The 25,830-nt window shown below is 37.1% G+C and overlaps 1 protein-coding gene across 5 annotated transcripts in view; it reads right to left on the reverse strand.

Annotated features, from left to right (window-relative positions):
* The window catches only part of MED23 (mediator complex subunit 23), an 82,719-nt gene that overhangs the window by 47,776 nt on the left and 9,113 nt on the right, over positions 1-25,830 (reverse strand). For 4 of the 5 annotated variants that reach the window (XR_003999593.1, XM_030556312.1, XM_030556310.1 and 1 more), the window contains exons 8-21: positions 24,514-24,583; positions 21,659-21,771; positions 20,810-20,905; positions 20,220-20,237; positions 11,296-11,496; positions 10,408-10,551; positions 7,845-7,990; positions 6,829-7,074; positions 6,498-6,640; positions 5,600-5,774; positions 3,754-3,917; positions 2,487-2,611; positions 1,510-1,715; positions 256-436 (exon numbers count right to left, since the gene is read on the reverse strand). Coding sequence is in view for 4 of the 5 variants with exons in the window: in XM_030556312.1 (XP_030412172.1) it covers positions 256-436; positions 1,510-1,715; positions 2,487-2,611; positions 3,754-3,917; positions 5,600-5,774; positions 6,498-6,640; positions 6,829-7,074; positions 7,845-7,990; positions 10,408-10,551; positions 11,296-11,496; positions 20,220-20,237; positions 20,810-20,905; positions 21,659-21,771; positions 24,514-24,583 (2,028 nt within the window). In the remaining variant the exon portion in view is untranslated. The remainder of the gene's footprint in view (positions 1-255; positions 437-1,509; positions 1,716-2,486; positions 2,612-3,753; positions 3,918-5,599; positions 5,775-6,497; positions 6,641-6,828; positions 7,075-7,844; positions 7,991-10,407; positions 10,552-11,295; positions 11,497-20,219; positions 20,238-20,809; positions 20,906-21,658; positions 21,772-24,513; positions 24,584-25,830) is intronic. The other variant, XM_030556311.1, reaches the window with a different exon arrangement.

The following is a 25,830-nucleotide window of genomic DNA, read 5'->3' on the forward strand; positions in this document are numbered from 1 at the left end:
TTCAATTCAATACATTTGCACAAGAATGAACATAGTTTTTTTGGGGGGAACAGTAGAGTGTTGCCCTTCAAACTGCAAGCCTCAGGCAAGCATGGAATTTGCCCCCAGTGTGATGCCCGGACTGGAGCTGCTTCCCCAAAAACTGAAGTCAAACTACACCTATGCAAGTGACTGCTATAGAAGTGTATCAGAAGACATTAGCCAAATTTTGGATAAAGAAACATCTTGCACCTAACCTACTAAGGTCATACTTACCAAGCATAGTATCAGTCTGTCCAGTGTTACAATGTTATATTTCCACACCATGTCATTAAGAATCTCAATACATTTGTTGAGTTGCTGGCCTCCCGCTGACGTGGAAAACTCATAGACCAAGAAATCTGCAAATGTCCTAACGTGAGCAACCAGAGCTCTAGCCCCAATTCTCTCCAAAACTCTAGCAAGCAGAGGGAAAGAAATGATCTTGTTACTGTAACATGCACATAGCAGAAGCAGACTGCATAATGTATAGACGTCTTGAAACATTTTTATCTGGCCAATTTTGCAGGACTGTGTTTCAAGTTTTTATACAAAATATGCATTCAAATACAAACATCAAAACATGCTAATAAGCGTAACCCAACTCCCAGAAGTGAGGGCACTCCAGGTCAGGATACCACAGGCTGCTAATTAGCAGTAAAAATAAATCATTTTTGGCTTCATGGATAGACTGAGCATAAGTCTCTATAAATATACATGCATGTCTTGTAGAACTGAATTCTTCAGTAGGACATGAGATATGACATGCTGCTAAAAACGAGTTAATATTTTCTGTAATTTTTTTTTTTTACATGCACAGTACCAATGGTATCACATTTCCTAACTGTAGGGAAGCCTATCAAGCATTTTATCAGATATTTAGTAATTGCTCTGACAGGCCTAGTGAGGGAGGAAAGAGGATAACTGATTTGTTGGTACAGCACATTTTAAGCTTTCTAAAACTGGAAATGAGAGTTTGACAGCAACAAAAATTATTAACTTCTTCAATTCAGAAATACGCCTTCTGAGCAGTCAAACCCAATAAAACTTTTGGTATTTGGCCTTTGACTAAAGTTATTAAAATATTTCAAATAAATAGTAAATGATGAACAGAAAGACTGTCTAGATCAGTGCTTCAATGTAAGTAAAACTCTGACTTTGTAGACCACTTATCTCTCCCAACCACCCAAAAAACTCCAACTCAACAGCTGAATCCTTCACCTGCATCTGTCACTTTTATCAGGAGATAAGTACATCACAGAAATTTATACATAAAAACAGCACCAACCAGCAGTAAGCACTACTGTTAGACATTATGCAATCCTTGAAGTATGTTGATCCTTCTAATTGTACATCAAAACCCAACATCGAGCAACGTACTAAAGCTGATTACCCTGGTGTAGAAGAACTGTGCCCACTGGACTGAGGAAAGCTTACCATCCCCTTAAGTTATAACTGGTACAGAATGCAGCTACAGTTTTAAAAGCTCACCTGTAGCCAATCTGATTAATGTGATCAGTCTCTAACAGCATCTTCCATAGGAGGCAAAGGAATAGGGGAGGGGAGCCTTGCATGGAAAAGTGGGTGATTATATCATTCTCATTGGTCATGGATTTCCACTTTCGGTATTCCTCTTCCACATTCTTCTTTAGGTTAAAACGGCTTTCTTGGGGAACATTATTCTGTTTGAAAAATGCCTGAAATAAAGTTTGTTTGTTATTAACTGACAAGTCTGAAACGTTTAAGCAGTGTTGTTGTAGCTATGTCAGTCCCAGAATGTTAAAGAGATAAGGTAATATCTTTTATTGGACCAACCTCTGTTGGAGAGAGACAAGCTTTAGAGCTTACACAAAGTTCTTCTTCAGGTCTGGGAAATGTACTCAGTGTCACAGTTACCCAAACACCCTGAGAAAAGCTGCTTCAATACAGAAATAACCCCGCCTCTGAACACCCATCCCTAGTTGTCACCTATCACTCCACACTGGAACCCATCCGGGGTATGATCAGACAACTACAACTCATTCAATGGGGATCTCATCCTTAAAGAAATCTTTTCTGAGTCCCCTCTTCTGGCCTTCACATAGCATCCCCCCACAAACCTCATCATCAAAAGCAAGCTCCCCACAGACCAGGACAACTCAAAGTGGCAGGACACCCTGCCAGAACAATAAATGCAAAACCTGCTGACATATCTCCACTATGCATGAAAACCTTTTCCAATGTGAGGGAAGTCATTTGTCATGTAATTTTGCAAAGATCTGCAAATACCGCTTTATCTTTTTTTTGGTAACAACCACTTCCCAAACATTTCATCTTAAAACACCTACCGTTTCAAAATCATGCATAATTTCTCATGTGACTTGAGCATAATGTAGAAGGGAAGAAAACTAACTATGAAGGGGACAACAAAGATCCCACTGAGAGAATTATTTTCCCAGCTGTTCAAGCACTTAGTTTGAAACAATTACCTGCAGTGGAGCTGGAAAACAGCTTAGTGTGTGTGAGGCCCAGTTATGGGGAGTGAAACTCATGATAGTCTGCAATATGTCCTTGCACCAAGTTCCCTGAATTGAATCGGAGCCTGTGAAAAAGTCTAAATGGACACATAGCAACATTAATCAAACACAATGGATTGGTGAAATTGGATCTTCACATAAAACTGACATTTCCTCCCCAGGCTTTTATATTAGTAGGACTCAAATCTTGGCAAAAACAGACAGGTTTACTTATTTGTCTGTCTAAAATGTTTATATTGCCCATCCTCCCTTTTTTCCTTTTTCTTTTTCACACTCCTGATTGATTCTGTAGAACCAACACACCTGTGGGAAGAATGGGCTGGATTCCATCCTGCTGAAGATGCACAAATAAGAAGTGATAACAGTTTCAGAATTCCAGAAGCTGCAGTTGCAGAATCTTTATGGCTGTTGACAAATGAGCTAGAAATAACCCAGTTTTGTTTTAAGAGACTAGACTTAGCTTGCTGGACTGGCAACTGCAAGACACACCTTGCTTGTAAACTGAGTAGGTACGATATGGAAATCATTGAGAGAATCAACAAGACATCATTTTTAAAGAATCAACTTTTCTGAACAGAAATGCATGTGAAGCATTATCCTATGAAACATTCTAACTTAGTCAATGTAAAAAGCTAGTGTTAATGCAATGTTAAGGTTGCAAAAATTGAGCAAAAAAGTCAGAAAATTCCTTCCCCATTCAAACTTTCACTCTCGGATTTTCTGATATTATAACTGTACTAATTCACCAGTCAGTCTCTAGACTAGATCTGAATTTCCAAAGTAAAAAAAAAGAAAAAAAAAAAAAAAAAGCTTTTACCTCTCTTCTATCCAAAACACTCACCCAAACTTTTCAGGCCTTTAAAAATCATAAAAAGGACATAAAAGCCAAGTTTTCTTTTGCTTTGCAGATCGCCTTTAAGAAGGCTTCTTCCACAACATTAACTTTAGCCCTGTTGTACATTCCATATATATTTATGGTGTGCATTAGTACACAAGCATTTAAATTTAATAAGGAAAACTAAAATGGAAAATACGTATGTGCAGGTTAACTGACTTTACATTGTAGAAAAAACATTCTAATATTCAATTCTTGATTCCAGAATGTTAGCATTGCATTAATGCTAGCTGTTGGCCCTTGAATGGCATCTCTGTATTTGAAGGAAGATGATTTAATCCACTTTCACGTAGATTATCCCTTATTTGACAAATTCACTCTTACCTGTCACATGTGTTGCTCTTGCTAGAGTCAAAATCAGAGCCCTGTTGAGTTCTTCTGACTCTGCTGAAAGAACTGTTTTAGGGTCACTAAGGAAACGTGTAAATTGTGGTTGGACCTCAGAGCTGCCCAACGCTGTGATTAGCCTTAGAGCAGTACTCTCAACACTAAAGAAGACAAGGAAAAAATTAGGTTGGTTAAGGGAAAAATAAATACACTGCTACTATAAAACTGAAAAACTTTAGTACTCCTTGCCATTTTTTACCTTTTTGCTTCATATAATACGTATATAATTGTTTTCAAAACAGTTTTTGTATGGAAAGAACAATGTACTTGTGCTTTTTGGTGGCTACGGCCAAGAATTTTAGATGATTAGTGATTTTGGATGCTTCCATCTTTGGGTTTTAAGAAAGTGCTGAGCACATACCTTCTGAAAAGGGGCAAGGACTCTCCAGAGGGGCACCCAAAAATCTTTTTTTTTTTTTTTTTTTTTTTTACATTTGAGAATCTCAGTCCAAAGATGTGAAGTCATTATTTAAAGAGACAAATGTGGCATAGGAAGTTGCAAAGCCAACTTCTTTATTTACAGTGCCAGATAGTAATCATACTGTTTGAATTAAAATCTCAGGAGGAGGGGTGGAGAAGGGAAATAAAATATTTCTTTTCATTTGAGGTGCATTATTTTAAGTTCTTCACTGGTCCAATAACAGCTAGTTTTCTCATTTGCTAGTTAGAAGCAATTTAAGAGATATTGACATTGTAACATCTACATTTACAGAAACTCCTACAATGCAGAGTCCAATTGTTTCATTTCTAGTTGTGCCCTCTAGTTCTGTGTTGATAGGTCTCTGCCATGTTCTTATCTTTCAAGAGACATGCAAAAGTTCATAACCATAATCACAATCAATGACAACATAGACTCCTCCACTTTCCTGTCCCCCTCACTTTTTCCCCTGCTCTTTCAGCAGAGATGGGTAACTACTAAGCAGCTTACAGTTGTACGTGGGCTAAGAGACCAGAATGTAGTCAGAAAGACTTCCTTGGTATCAATTGAGAAAACTGATCTGGACAAAGGAGCTTGATACTCAACAGCTCATACCCTTCCTATGTTTTGCTTTATTAACAAGGACCTTTCAACAATTAAGTTCAACTCAAGCTGTTTCCCCACACTTGACTGCACCTTGAGCTTCTACCACAGGACTCTCAGTGGAACTGGTCGGGAATTTTTTGATGAAAGCCCTAACCACTGGGTTATCGAGTATTCTGCAGGGATTGTTCCCCAATCTCTCCAATTGATGTGGTTCCACTTTGTATTAATTTGTCAGAGAGAGTGCCACTAACTCTATAATCTTGCAATTATGGCACTCAATTGCGATGTGGGAGAGCCAATTTCAAGTTGCTGCTGCAAATCAGGCAGAGCAAGGACTTGAACCTGGGTCTTCCACATCCCAATGAGAGTGCCCTAACTCTTCGGCTATTTCCTACTCTGTGGTGGGACAGTCTCTCTCTTTGGCTTTTTGTGGAACACTTTGAAAGGTCTTGGTTTCATAATAACGCAGAAAAAACCAAATGCTGAAACCTTGACATTTGTTGTGAAATGGAATTCTTGTCTTCTGGCCAGCCCTACTGTTTAGTCCATACCCTGACAGTATCTTGTTCCATTATATTCAGGAAAGCCACCTGCTTCTGATTCAGCAGAACCCATTTAACACTTTCCTAGCAGAATCAACAGCTGCTTGCAGGATGGGTATATCAGGCAAGCACCGACAACCTATTATGTAAAGGTGCTGCAGGATTTTCAATAAATTACTAAGAGGATAAAAGTTTAGTGATGGTTACCCTTACTCACCAGAGATGAAGCTGGTTCTGATTAGTCTGTGGCACAGCGGCCAAAGAATGAAGGTGGCTCAGCAGCTGGACTCTGTAGTGAGGCTGGATGTGATGCATACGGTAGCTGAACATCTCCAGCAGTGTATGCAAAATTCCCCAGGCATGAGATTTAAACACTGTTGGCAACAGCTGACCTAATAAGAGAGATGAGAATTTTTCAAGTACAGTGAGATCATTTGGAAAAGGCTATTTTACTCATATGTGCAAATATACACCCTCTTATAAAATATGTACCAAGTAGCTAGATGCCTCTCCCATTTAAACCACGTGATCAGGCAAATCTTTAGGGATATTTTATCTAGTTATAGGCATTTTAAGTCTATCCCAAGAAAAACATACCACCACATCACCAACTCCTCTTAACATCTGACATGAAAATGAAATCTATACCTGATGCAAAAGCATAGTTATATTAAATTGCAAGCCATAAACTACTAAAAGAATGAATGAGCTCTAACACCACACATACAAGTATCATCTGTAATAAGTGTTATTCCTCTTCAGATGTGCAGATGTACAAAGTAGTAAAGTGAAAATGTAAATGCATGTTGAGCTTGACAAATTAAATATACTTAAGCTTAAGAGAGTACCTGTAGATGGTAACAACATACTTGTGCACAACTGTCGGAGTACGTAGGCCCTGATCCTACAATAGATGGCACACAGGCACAGTGGTGTTCTCCTGTAGAATCTATTGCAGGATTAGGGCTATATAATATAAACTCTTTGGGGCAGCAACTCTTTGCTTCTTCCTAAGTATCTGTACAGCCCCTTGAACAGTGGGGCTCTGACCTTGCTTATAGCTTCTGGGTACTAATGAAATATAAAGTGTTATTAAATAAATAAAAACTTCTTACTGATAAACCCTTTGATTCCCAAGGACTCTATTTCCATATAAACCAATAAGCGACTGTATGTCTCCACAAGTGCTGGTGCCAAGGCCAGACTCGACTTTGCATGGGCCAGTTTAATCACCCTGGTAGCTATGCTGTGAATAAGACTGAAAATAAAAAATAAAGAAGTATGTACTTGAAAACTAATAAGAAATTAATTGTATAAGCAGATAGAAGTTCTATACAAAACATTGTGAAGCAAACAAAACAATGAACTTTCCTCTTTATACAGTTACACTTACATTAAGACCCACAGCTAAAAGTAAATTGATTACATTTTAAAACTATATTGTACCTCATTTTAGCATGAACTGTAAGCGAATCCAAGAGGTTCATTGGTAAGGGAGTGATAGATCCAGAAGCCATGCAATTTGTTCCTGGAAGAGGTATCCTCATGTTGCCATTTCCATAAATAGTTTCTACTAGAACACCCATAGGCAATGTGAAACATTCTGAATTGGTTGAATATGCATTACATAATAAAGCGATCTTGTAGTCGTTCATCTGTAAACTTTTATTCCTTAGACTCTGTTGTAGGAACCTGCATAAATCAAGAAAGGTTGAATGTTAAGTGAAAGAAGAGAAAAAAAGAGAGAGAAAAACAAGACATCTGCACTGCAGATATGAGGCCAATTTAATCCCTCATGTAATTCCATTGTAAAGTTTTTGTTTTTTTATTATCATTCAACTATCATGGTAAATAGGTGACTAGGATTTTGTGCCCAGGCAGGTAAATATTATGATAGCTTCATATGTCTTGGGTAAAGAGATAATTGGAGTTATGTGTCAGGGTAAAAGTTATTTAAATAATCCTATTTTTCTTATTATATTTTAGATTATTAAAACTGAAAACTAAACGTAATTTACTATTCACCATTTATTAACTGTTTACTTTTTTGCATTTCACATACTTTGAACAGAAAAATAGTCTGTTTCACTTTCTGCTACTCAATAACTAGCACAAGTGTAATGGTAGAGTTGTAAGGAAGTCAAAAGAGGAATTATTTTTCTTAAAAATGCCATGAAAATATTTAACATTAATTTATGTGAAACTCATTTGGGTTTGAGCTACCTGACAACAGTCCTTTAAAACATGATCAAAATAATTAATCTTAAACTTTAAGACTAACTGAAAAAACTGACACTGCGTCATATCACACAAAACAAGTTCTAAACATGGATTTGGAACTTTCTTTTTTCTTCTCTGGTCCTGACTAGGAATAAACAATAATATGGAATTAAAAAACAAAACAAAAACAACAACAAAAAAACCCTACCAACCAACCAAAAACCGAAATAAACCAAACTTACTCATGATGAAGCTTAAGAGAATGAGGAATGGGAATTTGTAATTTGGAGTTGTCACTGTGAGCCTTTCGGTTCAGGTGTATCCAGATACAGGTCATTGCAAAGGCGTGAGTTGATTGTGGTTTGTTAATATCAGGTACAGGAATACACTAAAGAATGAACGCACAAATTACATATTGTATGTATAACCTTTTGTAACACAACTAACATTCACCAATCAAAGTGTCTTTTTCTGATACGCACAAGCGTGAACAACACACTTATCTAACAAATTTTGTTCTCACACATGTGCATACAATTTAAGCTGAAGACAAAAGGAACCAAGGACTGAATCTGGCTATTAGTTTTTACCCAGAGAACCTAATAAATCATTCAAAAACTTCAACGGATAAATGCTTACATTTACAATATATAGGAGTCAAGGGAATTAAATACATATTTTTGTTACAAACCAAATGCTTTCAGACTCAGACTCAGTTTTGCATAGGACAAATTTCAAAGATTGGTTATGGGATATAAAGCTCAAAAATGGAAATGGAGAGATAAAATACAGAAAATACAGAGAATAGCAGTAGTTTGACAGTCAATATAAAACTTCCATTAACAGCCCATCAGGAAAAAGGATGCCTTTGCATCTGACAGTCAAATATCCCACAAGAAAAAAATGTAATCTGCTCAATTTACTTAAATTGCATTTAAAACTGGTTTGTAGAAAGAGACAAAATCCAGCTGGTTTTATACACTGATACACACAAGACAAGGACAGAGGAGTATCAAAAAGTTAGTGTTCTAACGTAGTTCTCGCTCCTACAAAAATGCACAAAAGAGCCTGTCCATAAATCCAAAGTGACAGGAGCTACTGCAAGCAGGGTGCAATGTGCAGGATGTGTGACTGCAAGTCCAAGTGCTCCTCTCACAGCTGGCAATGGGAACTATGCACACAAACATTGCAGAAACTATTTGTGTGCGCACGCATGTATCCCCACGCCCAACTTCAGCAACTAATCAGGACAGTGTGCATTTCAGGATGGGAAAGCAGTGTTGTAGATCACTGCCAGTCAGTATATAAAATTAGTATCACTTTTCTGGTACCTGCCCTTGTATGGCGGCTCTTTCTGCAAGAAGATATTTTCTTATTTACTCTATTTATGGCACGAAAAGATTTAAAAAACTCCATCCACTCTCTCACTTGAGAAAACATTCATTTTTCCTTAAGGAGAAAAGTAGAACTGCAGTGCTGAACTGAAAGTTGTGTTAAGCATAGCTGGGTGCTGAAGATCCCACTACTAGGTCAGGGGAGGCATTCAGCATGAAATAGGTGTAAAATTAAGGCTGTGAAGACAGCCAAATTATATATTAAGGCCAGTTTGTGGTCCTGCGTGCGCAGTAGTGTAAAGGAGAATAACGTGCCCCATTTACTCCATTGCACTGGGTTTGTGACTCAGAGGTAGCAGTGGTTGGGGATAGGTGAAGGGAAAGAAGGAAGAAGGGAAAGGAGGAATAGTGCTTTCTGAAGGGCAGCTACACATCCCTCTGTAAAAGGGGACAGGACAGGCTTCGGCTCCAACCTCCACCACAACACATTGCCTAGCAAAGGACCTGCCTAGCACCAAGTATATGAGGGCTCACACAGGGCATTTCCCCCATCAAGCAGGGTTAAACTAGGAGGCAGATTGTGAATTGACCACAATCTGCTTCCTGGGATGCTCCTGAGGTACTACTGCATTGCCTCTTGCTTGGGGTTCCTGTCAAAGCCACAGATAAGCTCTTAATTATCAACTATGGGCCAGGTCTGAAACATTAAGGCCATATACTACCTTTGATCCACAGACTGTCTCCTCCTGATAACAATTAGAAGATCGTACAAGGATCAAGGGTAAAGTATGTATATCATTTAATATCAATGCACCTGATTTTCAGAAACGCTGCACATCTAGAGCTCGTTGCCTGCAAGTGGAGCTGTGGATACCCAGCACCTCTGCAAATCAGATCCTAAACTTAAAGCAGACACTGTTAAAGTCAACGTTATCTCTCAAAGAGAGGTGCTGTCAGACACCCCTACGGTAACTTCACAGTGTGGGTTTGCAATTGCATACCAACATCACTTTAAATCATGTTAGCTAACCTTTTAAAAGTACAAACAATACCGCTAAAATATCTTGTTCACTAAAAATATGAGAATGCATCATTTTGCTTTAACCCAGATACCCAAAGACTCATTGAAATCCTTCATATCAGAAATGCCATCAAACAGTGATAGGGAAGAACAGAGACTTTCACAGAATAGAAAAAATTCTTAAAAGATTAGTTACAACTTATTTTGGTGCCAAATGCTTCCTCCTCCACCCAAATTTAATTATTAGAGAAATTCAGCACATAAATTTTGAACTTAACAGTAGTATTCACTTTATTTTTGTAAATTCCCCTGTTGAATTATGCAGCACACTATTAAGGTACATGTTAAGAGCTAGGTATTATTATTATTATTATTATTATTCCTGAAGGCTCATTTTAATTAATAGGTTCAATTATGACTCTGGCTTTTAATTTTGTATGGAAAACTCACTTCTTTTTCAGGGTACAGGAGATCAAAAAGCTTCATAACTGGGAGGAAGTCAGCCAGTGCATTTTTTTGAATGCTGCCAGAGATGAACTGCAATAGAACCCACATCAGATGGTCTCTGCCTTTAATAAGACCTCGTCCAGCCAACTGTTTAAAAAAAAAAACCACACACAACAAAGCCTTATTTAGGAACAGATATACTGAAGGCAGAGGAAAAATTACCTCTAACCAACCAGTTCTTGCACATTACATCTTAAGATTCATTCACACATACATATTTAGCAGTAAGTTAAAATTGTTAAGCTTTCCACAAGTGGTTGGGGAACATTTAAAAAAAGTCTTAGAACACTGGATTTGCATTTCCATAACTGGGGACAACATGGGCACAATGGTCTCAAAAACAGAAAGGGTCATAGGACTGAAAATCAGCTGCTTTTTATAAAGGCTAGGTCTACAATATTTGGTCTGAGTACAAGTTATAACAGTATAATCTGAAAGAAAACAAGGCCATCTTCAAATTCCAGCTGCAAATTTATTTTACAATGTATCCAAGTACAGAATGGTATCCTGTAATCTAACGCAATGAAGAGAAAGACCTAACCAGTTAACACCAGGATAGGGAGCAGGGGATGAATCAGTGTTCACGTTGCACTTCCCATCAGTACTTGGCCCAAGCCGGGGAAGCTAATGATCCAACCAGCAGACCAAATTCGGTGAGGAGTCCTGGTCACGTGAGACCTGAGGCACATCGTGCACATGCTAAGAAGAACACAATGATTTATGTTGTATGAATACTTCATCTCATCTCTGCCAATGTGATTACAAACTTCAGTCTCACAGAGACAGATTCTTTTCCCATTCTACCAAAAGAGAATGCCACAGAAAAGGTACCTTTTGATGGAGCGACAGGACCATGTGAGGAAAGCTTGCAAACTGAAAGAGCACGAAGAAAATGAGCTGGCTGGAAAGGTGCTGCCACAACAACTGGCTGGTTCCACCATCGTCAAACTTCTCCTCAGTCTCCGAACGTTCCATGGCATACACGACAAGATCCACCAACTGGTCCTCCAGCACAGGACAGCGTTGTTTGTGCTGCAAAGCAGAGACCAGATACAGTATTCCAAAAGCTTTGCAATTAACTTCAACACAATGCTAACAATTTCAGTACAGTATTTCGACAGAAGGCTGGGAAGCATGAAATGAAGTCTGAACTTAAGAAGTTTAAGGATAAGCCAGTGTATTAAAGCTGCACTGTGTTACAGGTCACAAATAATTTTACATTCTACCGTATATTAATTCCCTGCCCCTTCACACACAAATAATTCTCAGTTGATACTTGGTGTAACAGTTTTCATCAGTACAAATGTTATTTTTCTGCCATAATATTTATGAATCTAATTGGCACCTGCAAAGCCCAAGTGTTCTAAATGAGGGTCTATGTGTATATGAAGAGAAAACACTAATTGTACCACTAAAAACAGAGGATGTATTCCAAAGATAGCCAATCTGAATATTTATGTTATCTTAAGAAGATGTATGACCTCTTTCATTTCCAGTTCAATTCTGTTCCAATTAAAGTCAACAGCAGAAATCTTAATGATTTCAATGGCAGCAAGAAATAGTCTTTGGTTAGGATCCTAAAGGTGAACGGTACACTGACAATTTTTATTTTATAAATTATGGTCTCCTACACTTGGAAATGGGGTGTGATCCCTAATTTGAAGGCTAGAGTGCTAAAAATAATGTAGCTGCAGTAGCAAGGGCAGTGGAGAGCAGCAACACAGGTTAGCCACCCTGAGTACATACCCCTAAGGTCTGCTGTACTCAGGGCAGTTAGTCCATACTGTGGCTCACCACTGTCTATGCTACTGCAGCTATGCTACTATTTTTAGCATGCTAGCTTCATTAGAGCTAGTGAGAGTATGTCAAGCTGTGAATCATACGCCTAGCACCAAGTTGTAGACATAGCCTTAGACATGATTAAGGTCCCAAGTAATGGTGACGCACTAGTTTATATACCACGGTGATGAGAACCATAAAAATTACTTAGGTTGCAGCTTCTCCACAGTGTGATAGGCAATTTCCAGGCCCCTAAACACACAAATAAATAAATCATCCCTTAAAACATCTCTCTTCCTTGATGTCTTTCAACAATGACCAAATATAGAATATATTCTCTGTGTGTGTGTGTGTGTGTGTGTGTGTGTGTGTGTGTGTGTGTGTGTGTGTGTGTGTGTGTGTGTGAAAAAATAAAATGAAATAGCTGCAGTACTTGAAGTTTGCACCTCCAACTTTTTAGACTATTTTCTGTGTATAATTTATATTGTAAACACTTTTGTAAGGAACTGTGTATTACTTTATGTTTGTACATCTTCAAACAGAATGATGAGCCCTAAAGGCTACTCAGGGGGTGGCAAGTGGAGTGTAATTTGACTCACTCCATACAGTGCAAGGGCTTGAAGATCTATTGTGTCATTCTACAGACTAGGTTTAAAAATAGTTACATTTAGGTTTTTACACCTAATTCCTGTAACATAATGCAGCCTTAATTAAAGAAAAAAAGTATTACTTTAATGATGAGAGAAAAGAAGGAACTGAGCTGCTAAAATACTAGTCATGAAAATACAGTGTCCCTTTCTAGAGGCAAAAAAGGCTTTTTAAAAAAAAATTCTTATTTTTTAAAAAAGAGAAAAAAGTTTAATTTTTTTTTTTTAAACCAAAATACTTGTCAGGGCTTCCTTAACAAATGAGTTCTTTGACTCGTCAGCCAGGCAGCCTAAAAACCTTTTTAATAAAAAAGGAAAGAAAATTGCTGAAAGGAGATGCTCATTCTAATTTTAACCAATATTAGTCTTTTGCCATGAAAAAGGGATTTTTTCCTTCAAATTAAGAATAAAACGCAAGATGGGAAAACTTGACAAATATAATGAACATCATCCCCTCTTTTACATGCTCTTTGCCAGCTCAGAACTGCAGAAAGCTACAAGTTTAGCTGTGCTTTCTTGAAGCATGCTTAACACAAACTTCTAACTAAAAAGGGAAGCATCAATTTCTGTTTCGCCTTCTCTTCCAAATACGCAATGCCATTGTCACATATCAACCACATTATAGGTTTACAAAGAGCAATATTACCACCACCAGTTGAGAATACTTTTTTCCAAATGCAACTACTTATGAAGCAGAGCAGGGTGCAACAGACAACACTACGGACTATTTCATAATCCAGCATGCAAAACTACTGTGTACAGGGCTTGAAATTCACTAGCTTGATAGGCAGTGAGTTAATGTCTAACAACCCACCAACCTTAGCCTATATTAAAAAATAAAAGTTATTCAAAATATACAGTGGACAGGAAAATATGATCGTGAAAAAGAAAGCCAGAATTTCCAGTAAGAATTTTCCACTAGTAATGTACATTTTATTCTATAGTTTATAATAAAATTGACAAAATGATAGTCAGATCCCCAGCACATTTAATTAAGCAACAAATCTTACTAAATATTTATTTTAACATTTAAATAATATCAAGGCTGGACAATCTTTGGAGCCAGGAAATTCAAACATACAGATGATCACTTTATCCTCTACTCATATTGCTTTAAAATAACTTTCAAGGGATTAGGAAGAAGCTTAACAATGCTTCCTGCGTACAGTCTTTCAGCGTTAATTCAATATCTGGCATTTTACTATTTTCTGTATATAAAAGTTTGAAGCAACTTATATGTAAACCTCATGCTCTGGACTACTCATATGAGTAAAATTATGTACATGTGAAAAAGTCTGCAGGATTCGGGCTTTAATTTATTAAGAACAGGCATATCCCAGGGACTAGCTACAGCAATGAATACCCATAGCCTCATGGTTTAACTCCTTAAAACATCAGAACTAGCAGTTACTAATTTGCCTCTTTTTTTTTTTTTTGGTTAAAGGAATATTTTTGGAATTATATATGAATTTTAAAAAGTATCTGAAACAATCAAGACTTTCCTCTAAGACCCACTTATTACAATACATTTTTAAAAATTTGGTTAAACAAAATGATTCCCAGGCTACTAACTGGAGTTTCATTCTGAAACAAGGTTTTAAATCCTTGAAAAATGGGGATTTATATTTGAAACTGCAATTATACCATAAACAAATATGAAAAAAATCAGAATAGTGCTACCACACCCATTTCTGACTTTCTGAAAAATTTTATAAGACCAATCCCTGAAGAATTAGGGATGTTATAGTGAACCGGTCAAAACGCCAACTGCCTTCTAATAAAAAATATTTAGAGAAAACACATTTTAAAAAGATTTTAATAATTCAATAAATGTAACTGTCCTCATAGTTCTCAAATATTTAATAAAATATGGATGGTTGAGCTATCTGAGGAATAATTAATAAATGGTTGAGACACTATGCATAATACTGGCACAAATTGCCCCTTTTTCCAAATATGGTGGTTACCCAGGCTCGCTATTAGCTTGTTAAAATTGCAACCAGTCGTTTGTACCGAGTCTGATCCTACTTCTACCAGCTTGATGAACATTTTGCCATTTTCTTCAATAGGAGCTGAATCAATCCTAGTAAGTAGAAGCATGTGCCATTTCTGACATATGAATGGAAAGAATATCAAAGGATTACTTTACACCTTAATACCAGTGGATCCATAATGTTTGCCATATTAATGCTGTGAAATAACAGAAAATCCAAATTCCTAGTACCAAACAGACAATGTGGTAAAAAGAAAAGGGAAAGGAAAGTCAACTGAATAATACTGTATTAAGTCATTGCTTTCACTTCATGCTTCAATTCCATTTCTGGGATGTATAGACAGAGGTAAAATCAACAGCTCCTTTCTCAAACAACCTGGCACAAATGGATTTAGGCAGGGATGTAACTTGGGAGAAGGTATAGAAGAGGATATTCTACTTTAACCTTTATACCATCACTGCTGGCTGAAAAGGTGAACAGCAAAGATTTTAAGAACATGTGAACAGCCATACTGGTCAGACCAATAGTTCATCTAGCCCAGTACTCTGTCTTCAGTGACCAGAGCCAAATGCTCCAGAGGGAGTAACAAAACAGAGCAATTTATTGAGTGATCCATCCCTTTGTCCAGTTCCTGCTTCTACCAGTCAGAGGCTAGGGACACCTTGAGCATGGTCCCTGACCATGCTGGCTAATAGCTACTGATGGGCCTATCCTCTGTGAACTTATCAAATTCTTTTTTGAACTGTTATATTGTTGGTCTTCACAACTTCCTAACAATGAGTTCCGCAGACTGACTGTCATTGTGCAAAGAAGTACTTTCTATTGTTTTAAACCTGCTGCCTATTAATTTCATCAGGTGACCCCGGTTCATGTTACACGAACACATCCTCATTCATGCTTTTACAGATCTCTAACATATTGCCTCCTAGTTGTCCCTTTTCCAAGACAAGCAGTCCCAATCTCTTTAATCCTCCTCATATAGAAGCTGTTTCATACCCCTAATAATTTTTGCTGCCCTTCTCTGTACTTTTTCAATTTTTAATATATCTTTTTGAAAGAGGGCAACCAGAACGGCACACACTATTCAAGGTGTGGGCACACCACTGATTTATAGAGAGGCATTATAATATTGTCTTTTCCTAACGGTTTCTAACATTGTTAGCTTTTTGGACTGCTGCTGCGCACTGAGCACATTTTCAAAGAACTATCCATATTGACTCAAAGACCTGTTCTTCCGTGGTAACAGCTAATTTAGACCCCATCATTTTGTATGTATAGTTGGGATTATGTTTTCTAATGTGCATTATTTTGCATTTATCAACATTGTATTTCATCTGATATTTTCTCACCCGGTCACCCAATTTTGTGAGATTCCCTTGCAACTCCTCAGTCTGCTTTCGATTTAGCCATCTTGAGTAATTCTGTATAGTCTGCAAACTTTGCCACCTCACCGCTTACCTCCTTTTCCAGACCATTTATGAATATGTTGACCAGCACAGTTCCCAGTGCAGATGCTTAAGGTATCCCCACTATCTGAATCCTGACCATTTATTCCTATCCTTTGTTTCCTATCTTTTAACCAGTTACTGATCCATGAGGTGGCCTTCCCTCTTATCCCATGACTGCTTAGTTTGCTTAAGAGTCTTTGATGAGGGACCCTTTGTCAACATTCATGCTGAACCCATAAAAGAATTCTAAGTGATTGGTGAAACATGATTTCCAATTACAAAAGCCATGTTGACTCTTCCCCAACATATCATGTGTCTGATAATTTTGTTCTTTACTATAGTTTTAACCAATTTGCCTGGTGCTGAAGTTAGGCTATAATTACTTGATTTGCCACTGGAGCCTTTTTTAAAGATCAGCATCAGATTAGCTATCAGCCAGTCAGCTGGTATGGAGGTTAATTTAAGCAATAGGTTACATACCACAGTTAGTCGTTCTTCAATTTCATATTGAGTTCCTTCAGAGCTCTTGGGTAAATACCATCTGGTCCTGGTGACTTATTACTGTTTACTTTATCAGTCTGTTCCAAAGCTTCCTCTACTGTCACTTCAGTCTGGGACATTTCCTCAGATTTGTCACCTAAAAAGAATGGCTTAGGTTTGGGAATCTCCCTAACATCCTCTGCAGAGGAGACTGATGAAAATAATTTATTTAGCTTCTCCACAATGGCCTTGTCTTCCTTGAGAGCTTCTTTAGCACCTCAATTGTTCAGTGGCCCTACTGATTGTTTGCAGGCTTCCTACTTGTGATGTACTTAAAAAAAAAAAAAAGTTGCTGTTAAGTTTTTGTGTCTTTTGGTTCAAATTCTTTTTTGGCCCACTTAATTATACTTTTACACTTGACTTGCCAGAATTTATGTTCCTTTCTATTTTAATATGAGTAAAACTGCTTTAAGGTCCAAAATTATTAACAGCACGCAATTATTACAGGTACAGAAACAAAATGTTTGAAGATATCTTTCATGCATACTTGCCAAAGGATAGAAATCACAGGCTAAAGAAAGCTTGGAGCACTCCATTGTTTGAGGGGTCAGAGATACCACCATGGAACCCAAACTGCAGGCAACTAAGCTAAAGAGGCAGTGGTTTTCAATGTATGTTTATTTGTCACAGAGAAAATAAAATCATACTCCAGAAGGGATGCCAGCCTGAAACATGATAAAGGGGTGATTGTTCAGCACTTTCTGAAAAGGAGGCTCCTTGAAGAGGTGTCAATTTGACTTCCCGAAATTTACAGCATCCAAAATAACTAATCATATTTAAAATATTTTTTATAACAAACATTCTATGAAACTGTACAAAGTTAAACAAATATTGGGAAGAAATTAGTAATATACTGACGGAGATGAAATACAAATTGGATCAAACTGTACATCCTAAAGGATGATTTGATTTTTAACACTTATGCAAGAGATGGTGTACCACACTTTCACATGCCAAATTGTACATTACTAGAAAATGGAAAACCCCCAGAACCCACACACTAAACGAATATTTTGAAGTTATAATTTTTCATCAAGAGCCATGACAGAAATAGCCATAAAAGACTAAATAAAAACTGAAAATCCTGAAATCAGTGTGTAAAACTGTGTATCTTTCTTTGCCTTGATGTTTGTCTCTACAAGGTTAATATGAAAAACAGTTAAATTTGTACTTTTCATGTACCTCAAAGACTTTTTCAAAGTAAATATTTCTAATATAAATCTATACATTATTAAAAAACAAAAATAATACTAATATTTTTGCTATTCCTTGTTAAGAATATTTGATAATCAGGTCAAGGGTCTTGTTTACCAGTATCACATTTATCCTGAACACTTTTCTACTGTAATGAGCTAATAGGTACACATGAAGTCTCCCATCCTGCAACTGGATCGGTGTGATTAGATAAGTGAGGGTCTGCAAGGCATAGCTAAGTAAAAGGGGCAGATCTGATTGTAGGATCATGGTCCTGCATTTATTTGTTTCTGCATTTATTTCTAAGAGTTGGCAAGGCACAACTAGTTTTTAAAACAAAGTTTACACTATTGATTACTTTATTTACATTTTCAATAGTTTCTGTTATACTGATAACCACTTGGCCTTTAATAGATTAACTCATATCTAGATGAATTATCACAAAAATAGTTAAGAATTTTACTGCAGGTAGCAACACAAATAGCATGCTCTTCAGGAAGTGCTACACAACATTTTGCTGAAGTTACTGGAAATATCAATGCAGTCATAATTAATTAACCTACACCCAAATGTGAGTAAACTTTCATATTCTACTGAAAACTGTTAAAAAATTATATTTTTAAGATGTATTGCTTAATATTTTCTCTTCTATCCTGATACACCCCCTATTTCATGCTTAAACTTTTATGGTCAAATACAATCGTCTGAAAGTCCATACACTGGTATTATGGTAGCACAGCTACAGTTCATGTTCTGTCAGCATTTCCATTATAAGCCATGTTTTTCAAGGGTTTGTTTCTTTGCCATAAAAATTCACTCTAGGTTGAAACACTGTGTAGAAATTACCATCTAGAACTCAAAAAACTAAAAATAAAGTATTTCAGTTATCTTTTAATTAGAGAATAGCAAACTTAAGAGTTAAAATTAACATTTTAACTTTGATCTTCTAGCCTAAAAGGGGCAGACCACCGCTAATAAACTAAATACAGTACATTCAGTACACAGTTTAGCCTACGTCTTGTGCTATTTAGCAACTAAACCAAAAAAAGCTGCAAAAAGTGACAACCTGATCTATTGTCTAAATAGAAATTTAGACACAATCAAAAATCCTATTAATTTAAATATTAATCTAGCAGCTAGTTTTCATATTTTAACATTTCAGCTGCCTTAGATGATTTTGGTTTTAAAATATTTAGGATAATTACATGCAATGGAGTATTATTTGTCAAATACCTTGATAAGATAAAGAAGTTTGTGCATTCAAAAGACTGACCAAATCAAGTAATGTGATCTGTTTTTCATTTACAGTGGAAGATATTATACACAAGGTTTCAAAGTCATGCAAATTTTATAGTCAGGTTACAAATCCCTGAAAGAAATTTTATAAATGGAAACACTGACACAACCTTCACCATAGTATTGCAAACAGCAACGGTATTTTACATATATTTTACATATGTTTTTTTTTTTAAATAGATGTTGAGCTGGTTACTATTCTAAGAAGGATTCAAAATTTAAAGAATAAAAAGGCTGTAATAACCAATATTTAAAATTTCAAGCATAACTCCATACAGTAGATTTGGACAAGAAATAAAACAGAAGGTTTATAAAATTTGGTTTTAAAAGAAACAAATATTTTTTTCTAGCACTTTGCATTGTCTTAGTTCATCCTGCTTGGAGGATACTGGAAGGTTAATGTAGGAAACGGAATTTGTCAGAGGCTGCCTGATAATGTGACCTCACCATCAAGCTCCATTTTAGCAGTTTTTGCCTCTCCAGATTTACATTGCAAAAATGAATTCAAAGAATCCTTTTCTATTCACATAAAGAACGAAAGGACTGAACTAATGATCTCTCTTCATCCGAAAATTCCAGCAAACCAGAAAAAGCCCCTCGATCAGGTGGGGGAAATGGTGGTGGTCCAACCTAACCAAAATTTTAGGATCAGAGGACCATTGGGGCTGTACATTTTCATATTAATTAAATCTCTCATATCCTAAGAGATTTTAATGAGAATTTGCCCTTGTCCTAGCATCTAACGGTCCTGCCAATTTCAAGCCCTGACCGTACATGTATTCTCTAACTGGAATCAGTGGCTACAAAGCGGCCAGCGTATCGTTAGTCACAATACAACAGTAAGGTTGTGAACATACCTGAGCAATGTTCAAGGTCTAGAGCATTGGAGGATGGGCAGGACAAGACAGGACAGAACAAAAATAAAGGAAGAAAAAAAGAAAAGACAAAACAGTGACTATGAGGCCAGCCTCAAGGAATCCCAAGTCAGACAAAACCCTCCCACTTAAAAGTATAAAAAAATAAAATCAGCGCTCCACTGATACACTGCTGTAACATTCCAAAGTAACAATGTACAACAAAGTTCTGGGAACTAATTACATGAACATTAGCAAGAACTTTAAAAAAAAACAAAAAAACAAAAAAACAACTTTGGTAAGTTATAGTCTGTCAAAGGCATATTTGAGGCTGGCCTTATAGGAAAAAAAAGCAATGCAAAAAAAAAATCAATATTTTAAATCTCTATTTTTCAATTTAAACACTCTTAAAGCAATATCAAAATGATAGGTACAATATAGAATCCAATTTACCTAATATGATAACATTAAAAAAAAAAAATCACTGTCTGGAACTAAACTGTTTTGCTCAGTTAGCTATAGCAAAGAAGAGAGAAAAGAATAGTGCAGATTCTATGCAGAATTAAATCGTGCATCACAGTATAGTACAGTACCTGCTTGTTCAGACCTAGCATATTGCAGACCATATCCCTGGAATAAGGTTGTTCCAGCACATATCTCAACAAAGCAGTCTGTGGCTCAAACAGATCCTTAAAACAAACAAACAAACATACGCGAACATTGCCTCAAGATTAAATTAAATGTTGTGATTAAATGTAATAAAATTAAAAATGAATTATTTTTAATATGTTTATATTTGTAGGTATGTACCATTGGTGGTGAACTATTTTGTTCTTAAATACCCAAGAGGGAGGTAAGTATCAGCAGAGAGTGTCCTCCCCTTGGTTTTACACTCTCAGTTGTGGGGGACCTTCGACAATAAGAATATGGGATACTTTTTGGAAAACATGGGCAAACAAGCTTCAGGAGACCAACGAGATCCCTCTCAATAAGGTATGAGCACACTGCCTCCACAGTGCTCCTGAGGTGAGACCAGTTTAAAAAGTGGAATCAAAAGTCTTGCCCTGTTGTGCAAGGCATGAACTACACAGTTCTTTTCCCACATTCCATTTCCTCTATATCTTCCTCTCTCTCACACACAGACACAGAATAGGTGCATGCAACACCTACCCGTTCTCAGAATTCAGGGAATGTGTGTGCCAGGCAGTAAAAACATCACATACCACCTGGTGAGTGTATGTTTGCCATTACTGTACTATATATTTGGAGGATTTTAATCTGTTAGTAAACTAAGTTAGTTAATTTTTAAGTTCTAATTGAAAATGGGAAGCCCGAGTTTTCAAAATAATTGCCCTCTTCCTTTCTCTAATCTACAAACAAATAGTAATTTCATAGATAAAACACACAAAACTTTAATAACTAAGAGGCTGACACATGCATACCTTATCGTATGGCAAGAGTCCTTTCAAAGGGAAACGAAGGGTTGTAGGATCCAGCTTCCATGAGTTACACATGGCGCCAGAGTTATTTACCACAGGAAGAAGACTACAACGTCCTGCACATATTACACAGAATGAGAAAGGATAAATGCTGAGGAAGCTGAGTGGCTATGGCACTTAATCATTAGAGGTCAAGAACCCACCTCAGAGACTACTAACAATATTCCTTTCCGCTATATTTATTTAAATCTGTTATCTCCCACCAAGAATTGGCTAGCATGAAGCTCCCAATGTTAGCAATCATTCCTTTTGCATCAGAAATCTCAACTCATTAGCTAAAGGGCAAACTCAACTATTATGTTTTGCTATAAACTGTTCAGTTTGGACATCTCCAGATATACTAAAATATTTGTAAATAATGACACTAAAATATACTATTTATCCTCAAAGTCTTCCTATTCACATCATATGCCCAGACCATAAAAACTTTTTTTTTGTCCAATAAATGTTTATAACTAAAGCAGGAGTTGTATTTCAACCATAATGGGCCATTATGGGCCTTTTACTGTAAATGAGTCAAGCCTCTACTCCGGATGGTCATAGTTCTTTTATTGCCATTATATCCAAAAGCACAGGAGAAGTAATGTAATAATATTCAGTTTGGCTACACTGAGCCTTCAACTTCTCTCAAGCAAAATGAAATTAAAGGATAACTGCTTTCCCTCTTCCACCCCATTAAAGTACAGTAACTCCTCATTTAACGTTGTAGTTATGTTCCTGAAAAAAGCTACTTTAAGCAAAATGATGTTAAGCAAATCCAATTTCCCCATAAGAATTAATGTAAATGGGGGGGAGGGGTTAGGTTCCCGGGAAACTTTTTTCACCAGATAAAGACCCTCTCTCTCTCTGTATGTGTGTGACACACACACACATATATACACAGTATAAGTTTTAAACAAACAATTTAATACTGTACACAGCAATGATGATTGTGAAGGTTGGTTGAGATGGTGGAGTCAGAGGGTGGGATATCTCCCAGGGAATGCCTTACTGCTAAATGGTGTACTAGCACTTGGTTGAGTCCTCAAGGGTTAACACATTGTTGTTAATGTAGCCTCACACTCTACAAGGCAGCACGAATTGAGGGAGGGGAGACAGTGTGGCAGAGAGAGACAGAGACACACACCGTGTGTGTGAGAGAGAGACACACACACTGCCCCTTTAAGTATGCGATCCAACTCTAAGTATATAAGCAAGTTGAGACAGCAGCTGCTGCCAGTGAGTTCCCTCTATCCTGAGCCCTCTGGTGTCCCCCACCTGCTCTGTGGAGATGAGGGCAGGAGCAGGGGGAGGGAGACACCCTGACATTAGCACTCCCCCCCCCTCCCAGCAAGCAGGAGGCTTCCAGGAGCAACTCCAAGGCAGAGGGCAGGAGCAGCAAATGGCAGTGGGAAGGAGGGACAGCTGAACTGCCTGGCAATTGATAGCCTGCTGGGGGACTGGCGGACAGGGAACTAAGGGGAGCTGATGGGGGGCTGCCAGCCCACCCTAGTTCCAAGCTCCGACCAGCTAGCTCCAACAGGTTGCTCTTTCTGCAAGCAGTGGACAAAGCAGGTGGCTGCCAAACAACGTTAGAAGGGAGCATTGCGCAACTTTAAATGAGCACGTTCTCTAATTGAACAGCAACGTAACAACAAAACATTAATCAGGACAATGTTAAGTGAGGAGTTACTGTAGATGGTTAGTCCACCCACTCTGGTTTCCTGCCTTTAGCAGTAATTATACTACTATGCTGTAGTAGTAGTAGTGGGCGTGGACAGGACTCCTATACACAGCAAGCACCTTTAGTACTATTTCTACCTTAAACTGTGTATAGTCTGTTTGTGGAGTCAGAGAATTTATAAAGTCAACAATACACCTGGTCATTTATGCAAATACTTCAGCAAATTAGGAAATTTCTTCCAGGACTGAAAGTCACATGAATAAATCCTTTCCACGTGTTTGGAAAAATATACTTAAGAGTGTTAGATACTCTTGCAAAAACAAAGAAATAACAAAAAATAAATATTTATTGATTTATTTAAAGAAAGAAATAAATCAAGAAACTCAGTGATATACAGCTGACATTACATCCTTAATCTCACTACATTGCTTTTGTGTATTAAAGGAATCATCTGGAGATTAATGGAAGCTCTCAATTTTAGGTCCTTTATAGAAATGAATGAAACAACAGCAGTATATACACAAGAATTACTTTTCTTAAAATGTACAGGAAAAAAAGAATTCTTCTTCTAAAAGAGCAAAAAGAGTATTAAACAGGACCGAAATGCCCTAATCAAACTTTTGCAGATTTTTTGAGAGAAGTAAAACTGAATGAAAAAGACTTTTTTTTAAATGGAGACTAAAGGCTTACATAAATTAGGGAATTCAGCAGTGGTGCAAATCCCTAGTCTAGATGTTGATTCAGAAAATGTTCATTAAGTCTGACACATAGCATAGCTACACCAGTAAAAAAGTAATTAAATGTAGACACACCCTTGAATTCACAGGCCAGGTTAAGATCACAGAAGGGACAATATCACTTTTTGCAGAGGGGGCAAGTGAAAAGAAGTAATTTTCCATTTTCTACCTGTGCTCAAAGCAATACTTTTAATCTGGTAAATCCATAAAAGTTTTCAACTTTTTTTAAGCTGAGGCAGGATAAAAAAAAAAAAAGAAGGTAATTGATAGCTATTACATAAATGCTACACACTCAAGCATTTTGCAAGAATTAACATATAAGGCTAACCCCAAATTAGGTAGGCCTACTGGCTAAAAATTCAATTCAATCTAAATTCACTTCACTCATGTTTTCTTACCGCAAATGGAATTTATTCTTGCGGTGGGTCTGAAGGTATCCACAAAGTCTGATACTAAGTTACCTAGCAACTGAAAGAAGATTATTAATACTAAATTGTTTACATTGACACAATATTCAATTTAAAACAAGACATTAAATCAGGAAAGTTACTTGAAGTATATATGCTCTTTTTGGCAGAAATCAGAGCAAATCAAAATAGCTACTTTTCATGTGTACAATATTCTTGAAATGTAAATTATTTATTATCTTTCATGTGAGGTTTAAAATTCTATTTAGCAATAGAACACCATTTTCTTCAACTGAGCAATTCCTCAAAGGCACTTAACTTACCACTTCTTGGATGAAATCCTGGCCCCGGCGAAATCAATGGGAGTTTCACCCCTTATCTCCTCTAATCAAAGAAACATGTCCCTTTCTGTGCAAGCAAAACCAGAGATCTGGTTTGTCAAAAGAACCAAAAGGACAAGGGGAACATGTACTGAATGAGTATCACACTCTTTAGGAACTGAAGGCTGTTTTGATTATACGAGAATGCCAAATAATTCTGTAATGGTGAATATCAGGCCACAAAACTGGCCATACTGGAAAATTGAAGCTGCTTGCTTATCTTCCTAGTTATACGGAGAGTATGTAAGGCTGGTAGGCACATGAAGAATTTCAACCCAGTGTCAAATGCTAAAATTCAAGAACCTAACATTCAGATGCACATCTAAAGCAATATAATGGCCAACGTTTGTGTTTAGTTGTTGTTGTATTTTTTAAACAGATGCCTAATTTAGTGCATATTTAGGCACCTAAATAAGTTACCTAGTTTTCCAAATTTTAAATTAGTAAGACCTGCTGAGCCCTCAATTTTGAAAGTTAGGCCACTTGCATGGAATCAATGGCATGATCTGCGCGTAAGCACAGGGATCTGCCAGCAAATCAGATGCAGGATAGGGGCCTCATTCAGTGCTTAAATAGAGACTAAGCATATATTTTCAAGTGCTACACAGGCACAGCTGCAGCTATGCCACTACAGTGCACACAAATACTACAGCGATAGCAGGGGCTTTTCTATTACTCCAGTAATTCACACCCTGAGAGATGACAGCTAGGTCGATGGAAGAATTCTTCTGTTGACCTTGCTGCATCTACAGTCGGGGTTAGGTTGACCAAACTACATTGCACAGGACATGAAATTTTTCACAGCCCTGAGCGATGTAGTTAGGTCAACCTAAGTTTTAGGTATAGACAAGGCATCAGGCATCCTTTTTTTAAAAAAATTGCACCCAATGTTTTGTATGGCGAGAATGAGGTGCATATCACTTTATAA

The sequence above is a fragment of the Gopherus evgoodei genome, chromosome 3, assembly GCF_007399415.2.
Source record: "Gopherus evgoodei ecotype Sinaloan lineage chromosome 3, rGopEvg1_v1.p, whole genome shotgun sequence".
Classification (NCBI taxonomy): domain Eukaryota; kingdom Metazoa; phylum Chordata; order Testudines; family Testudinidae; genus Gopherus; species Gopherus evgoodei.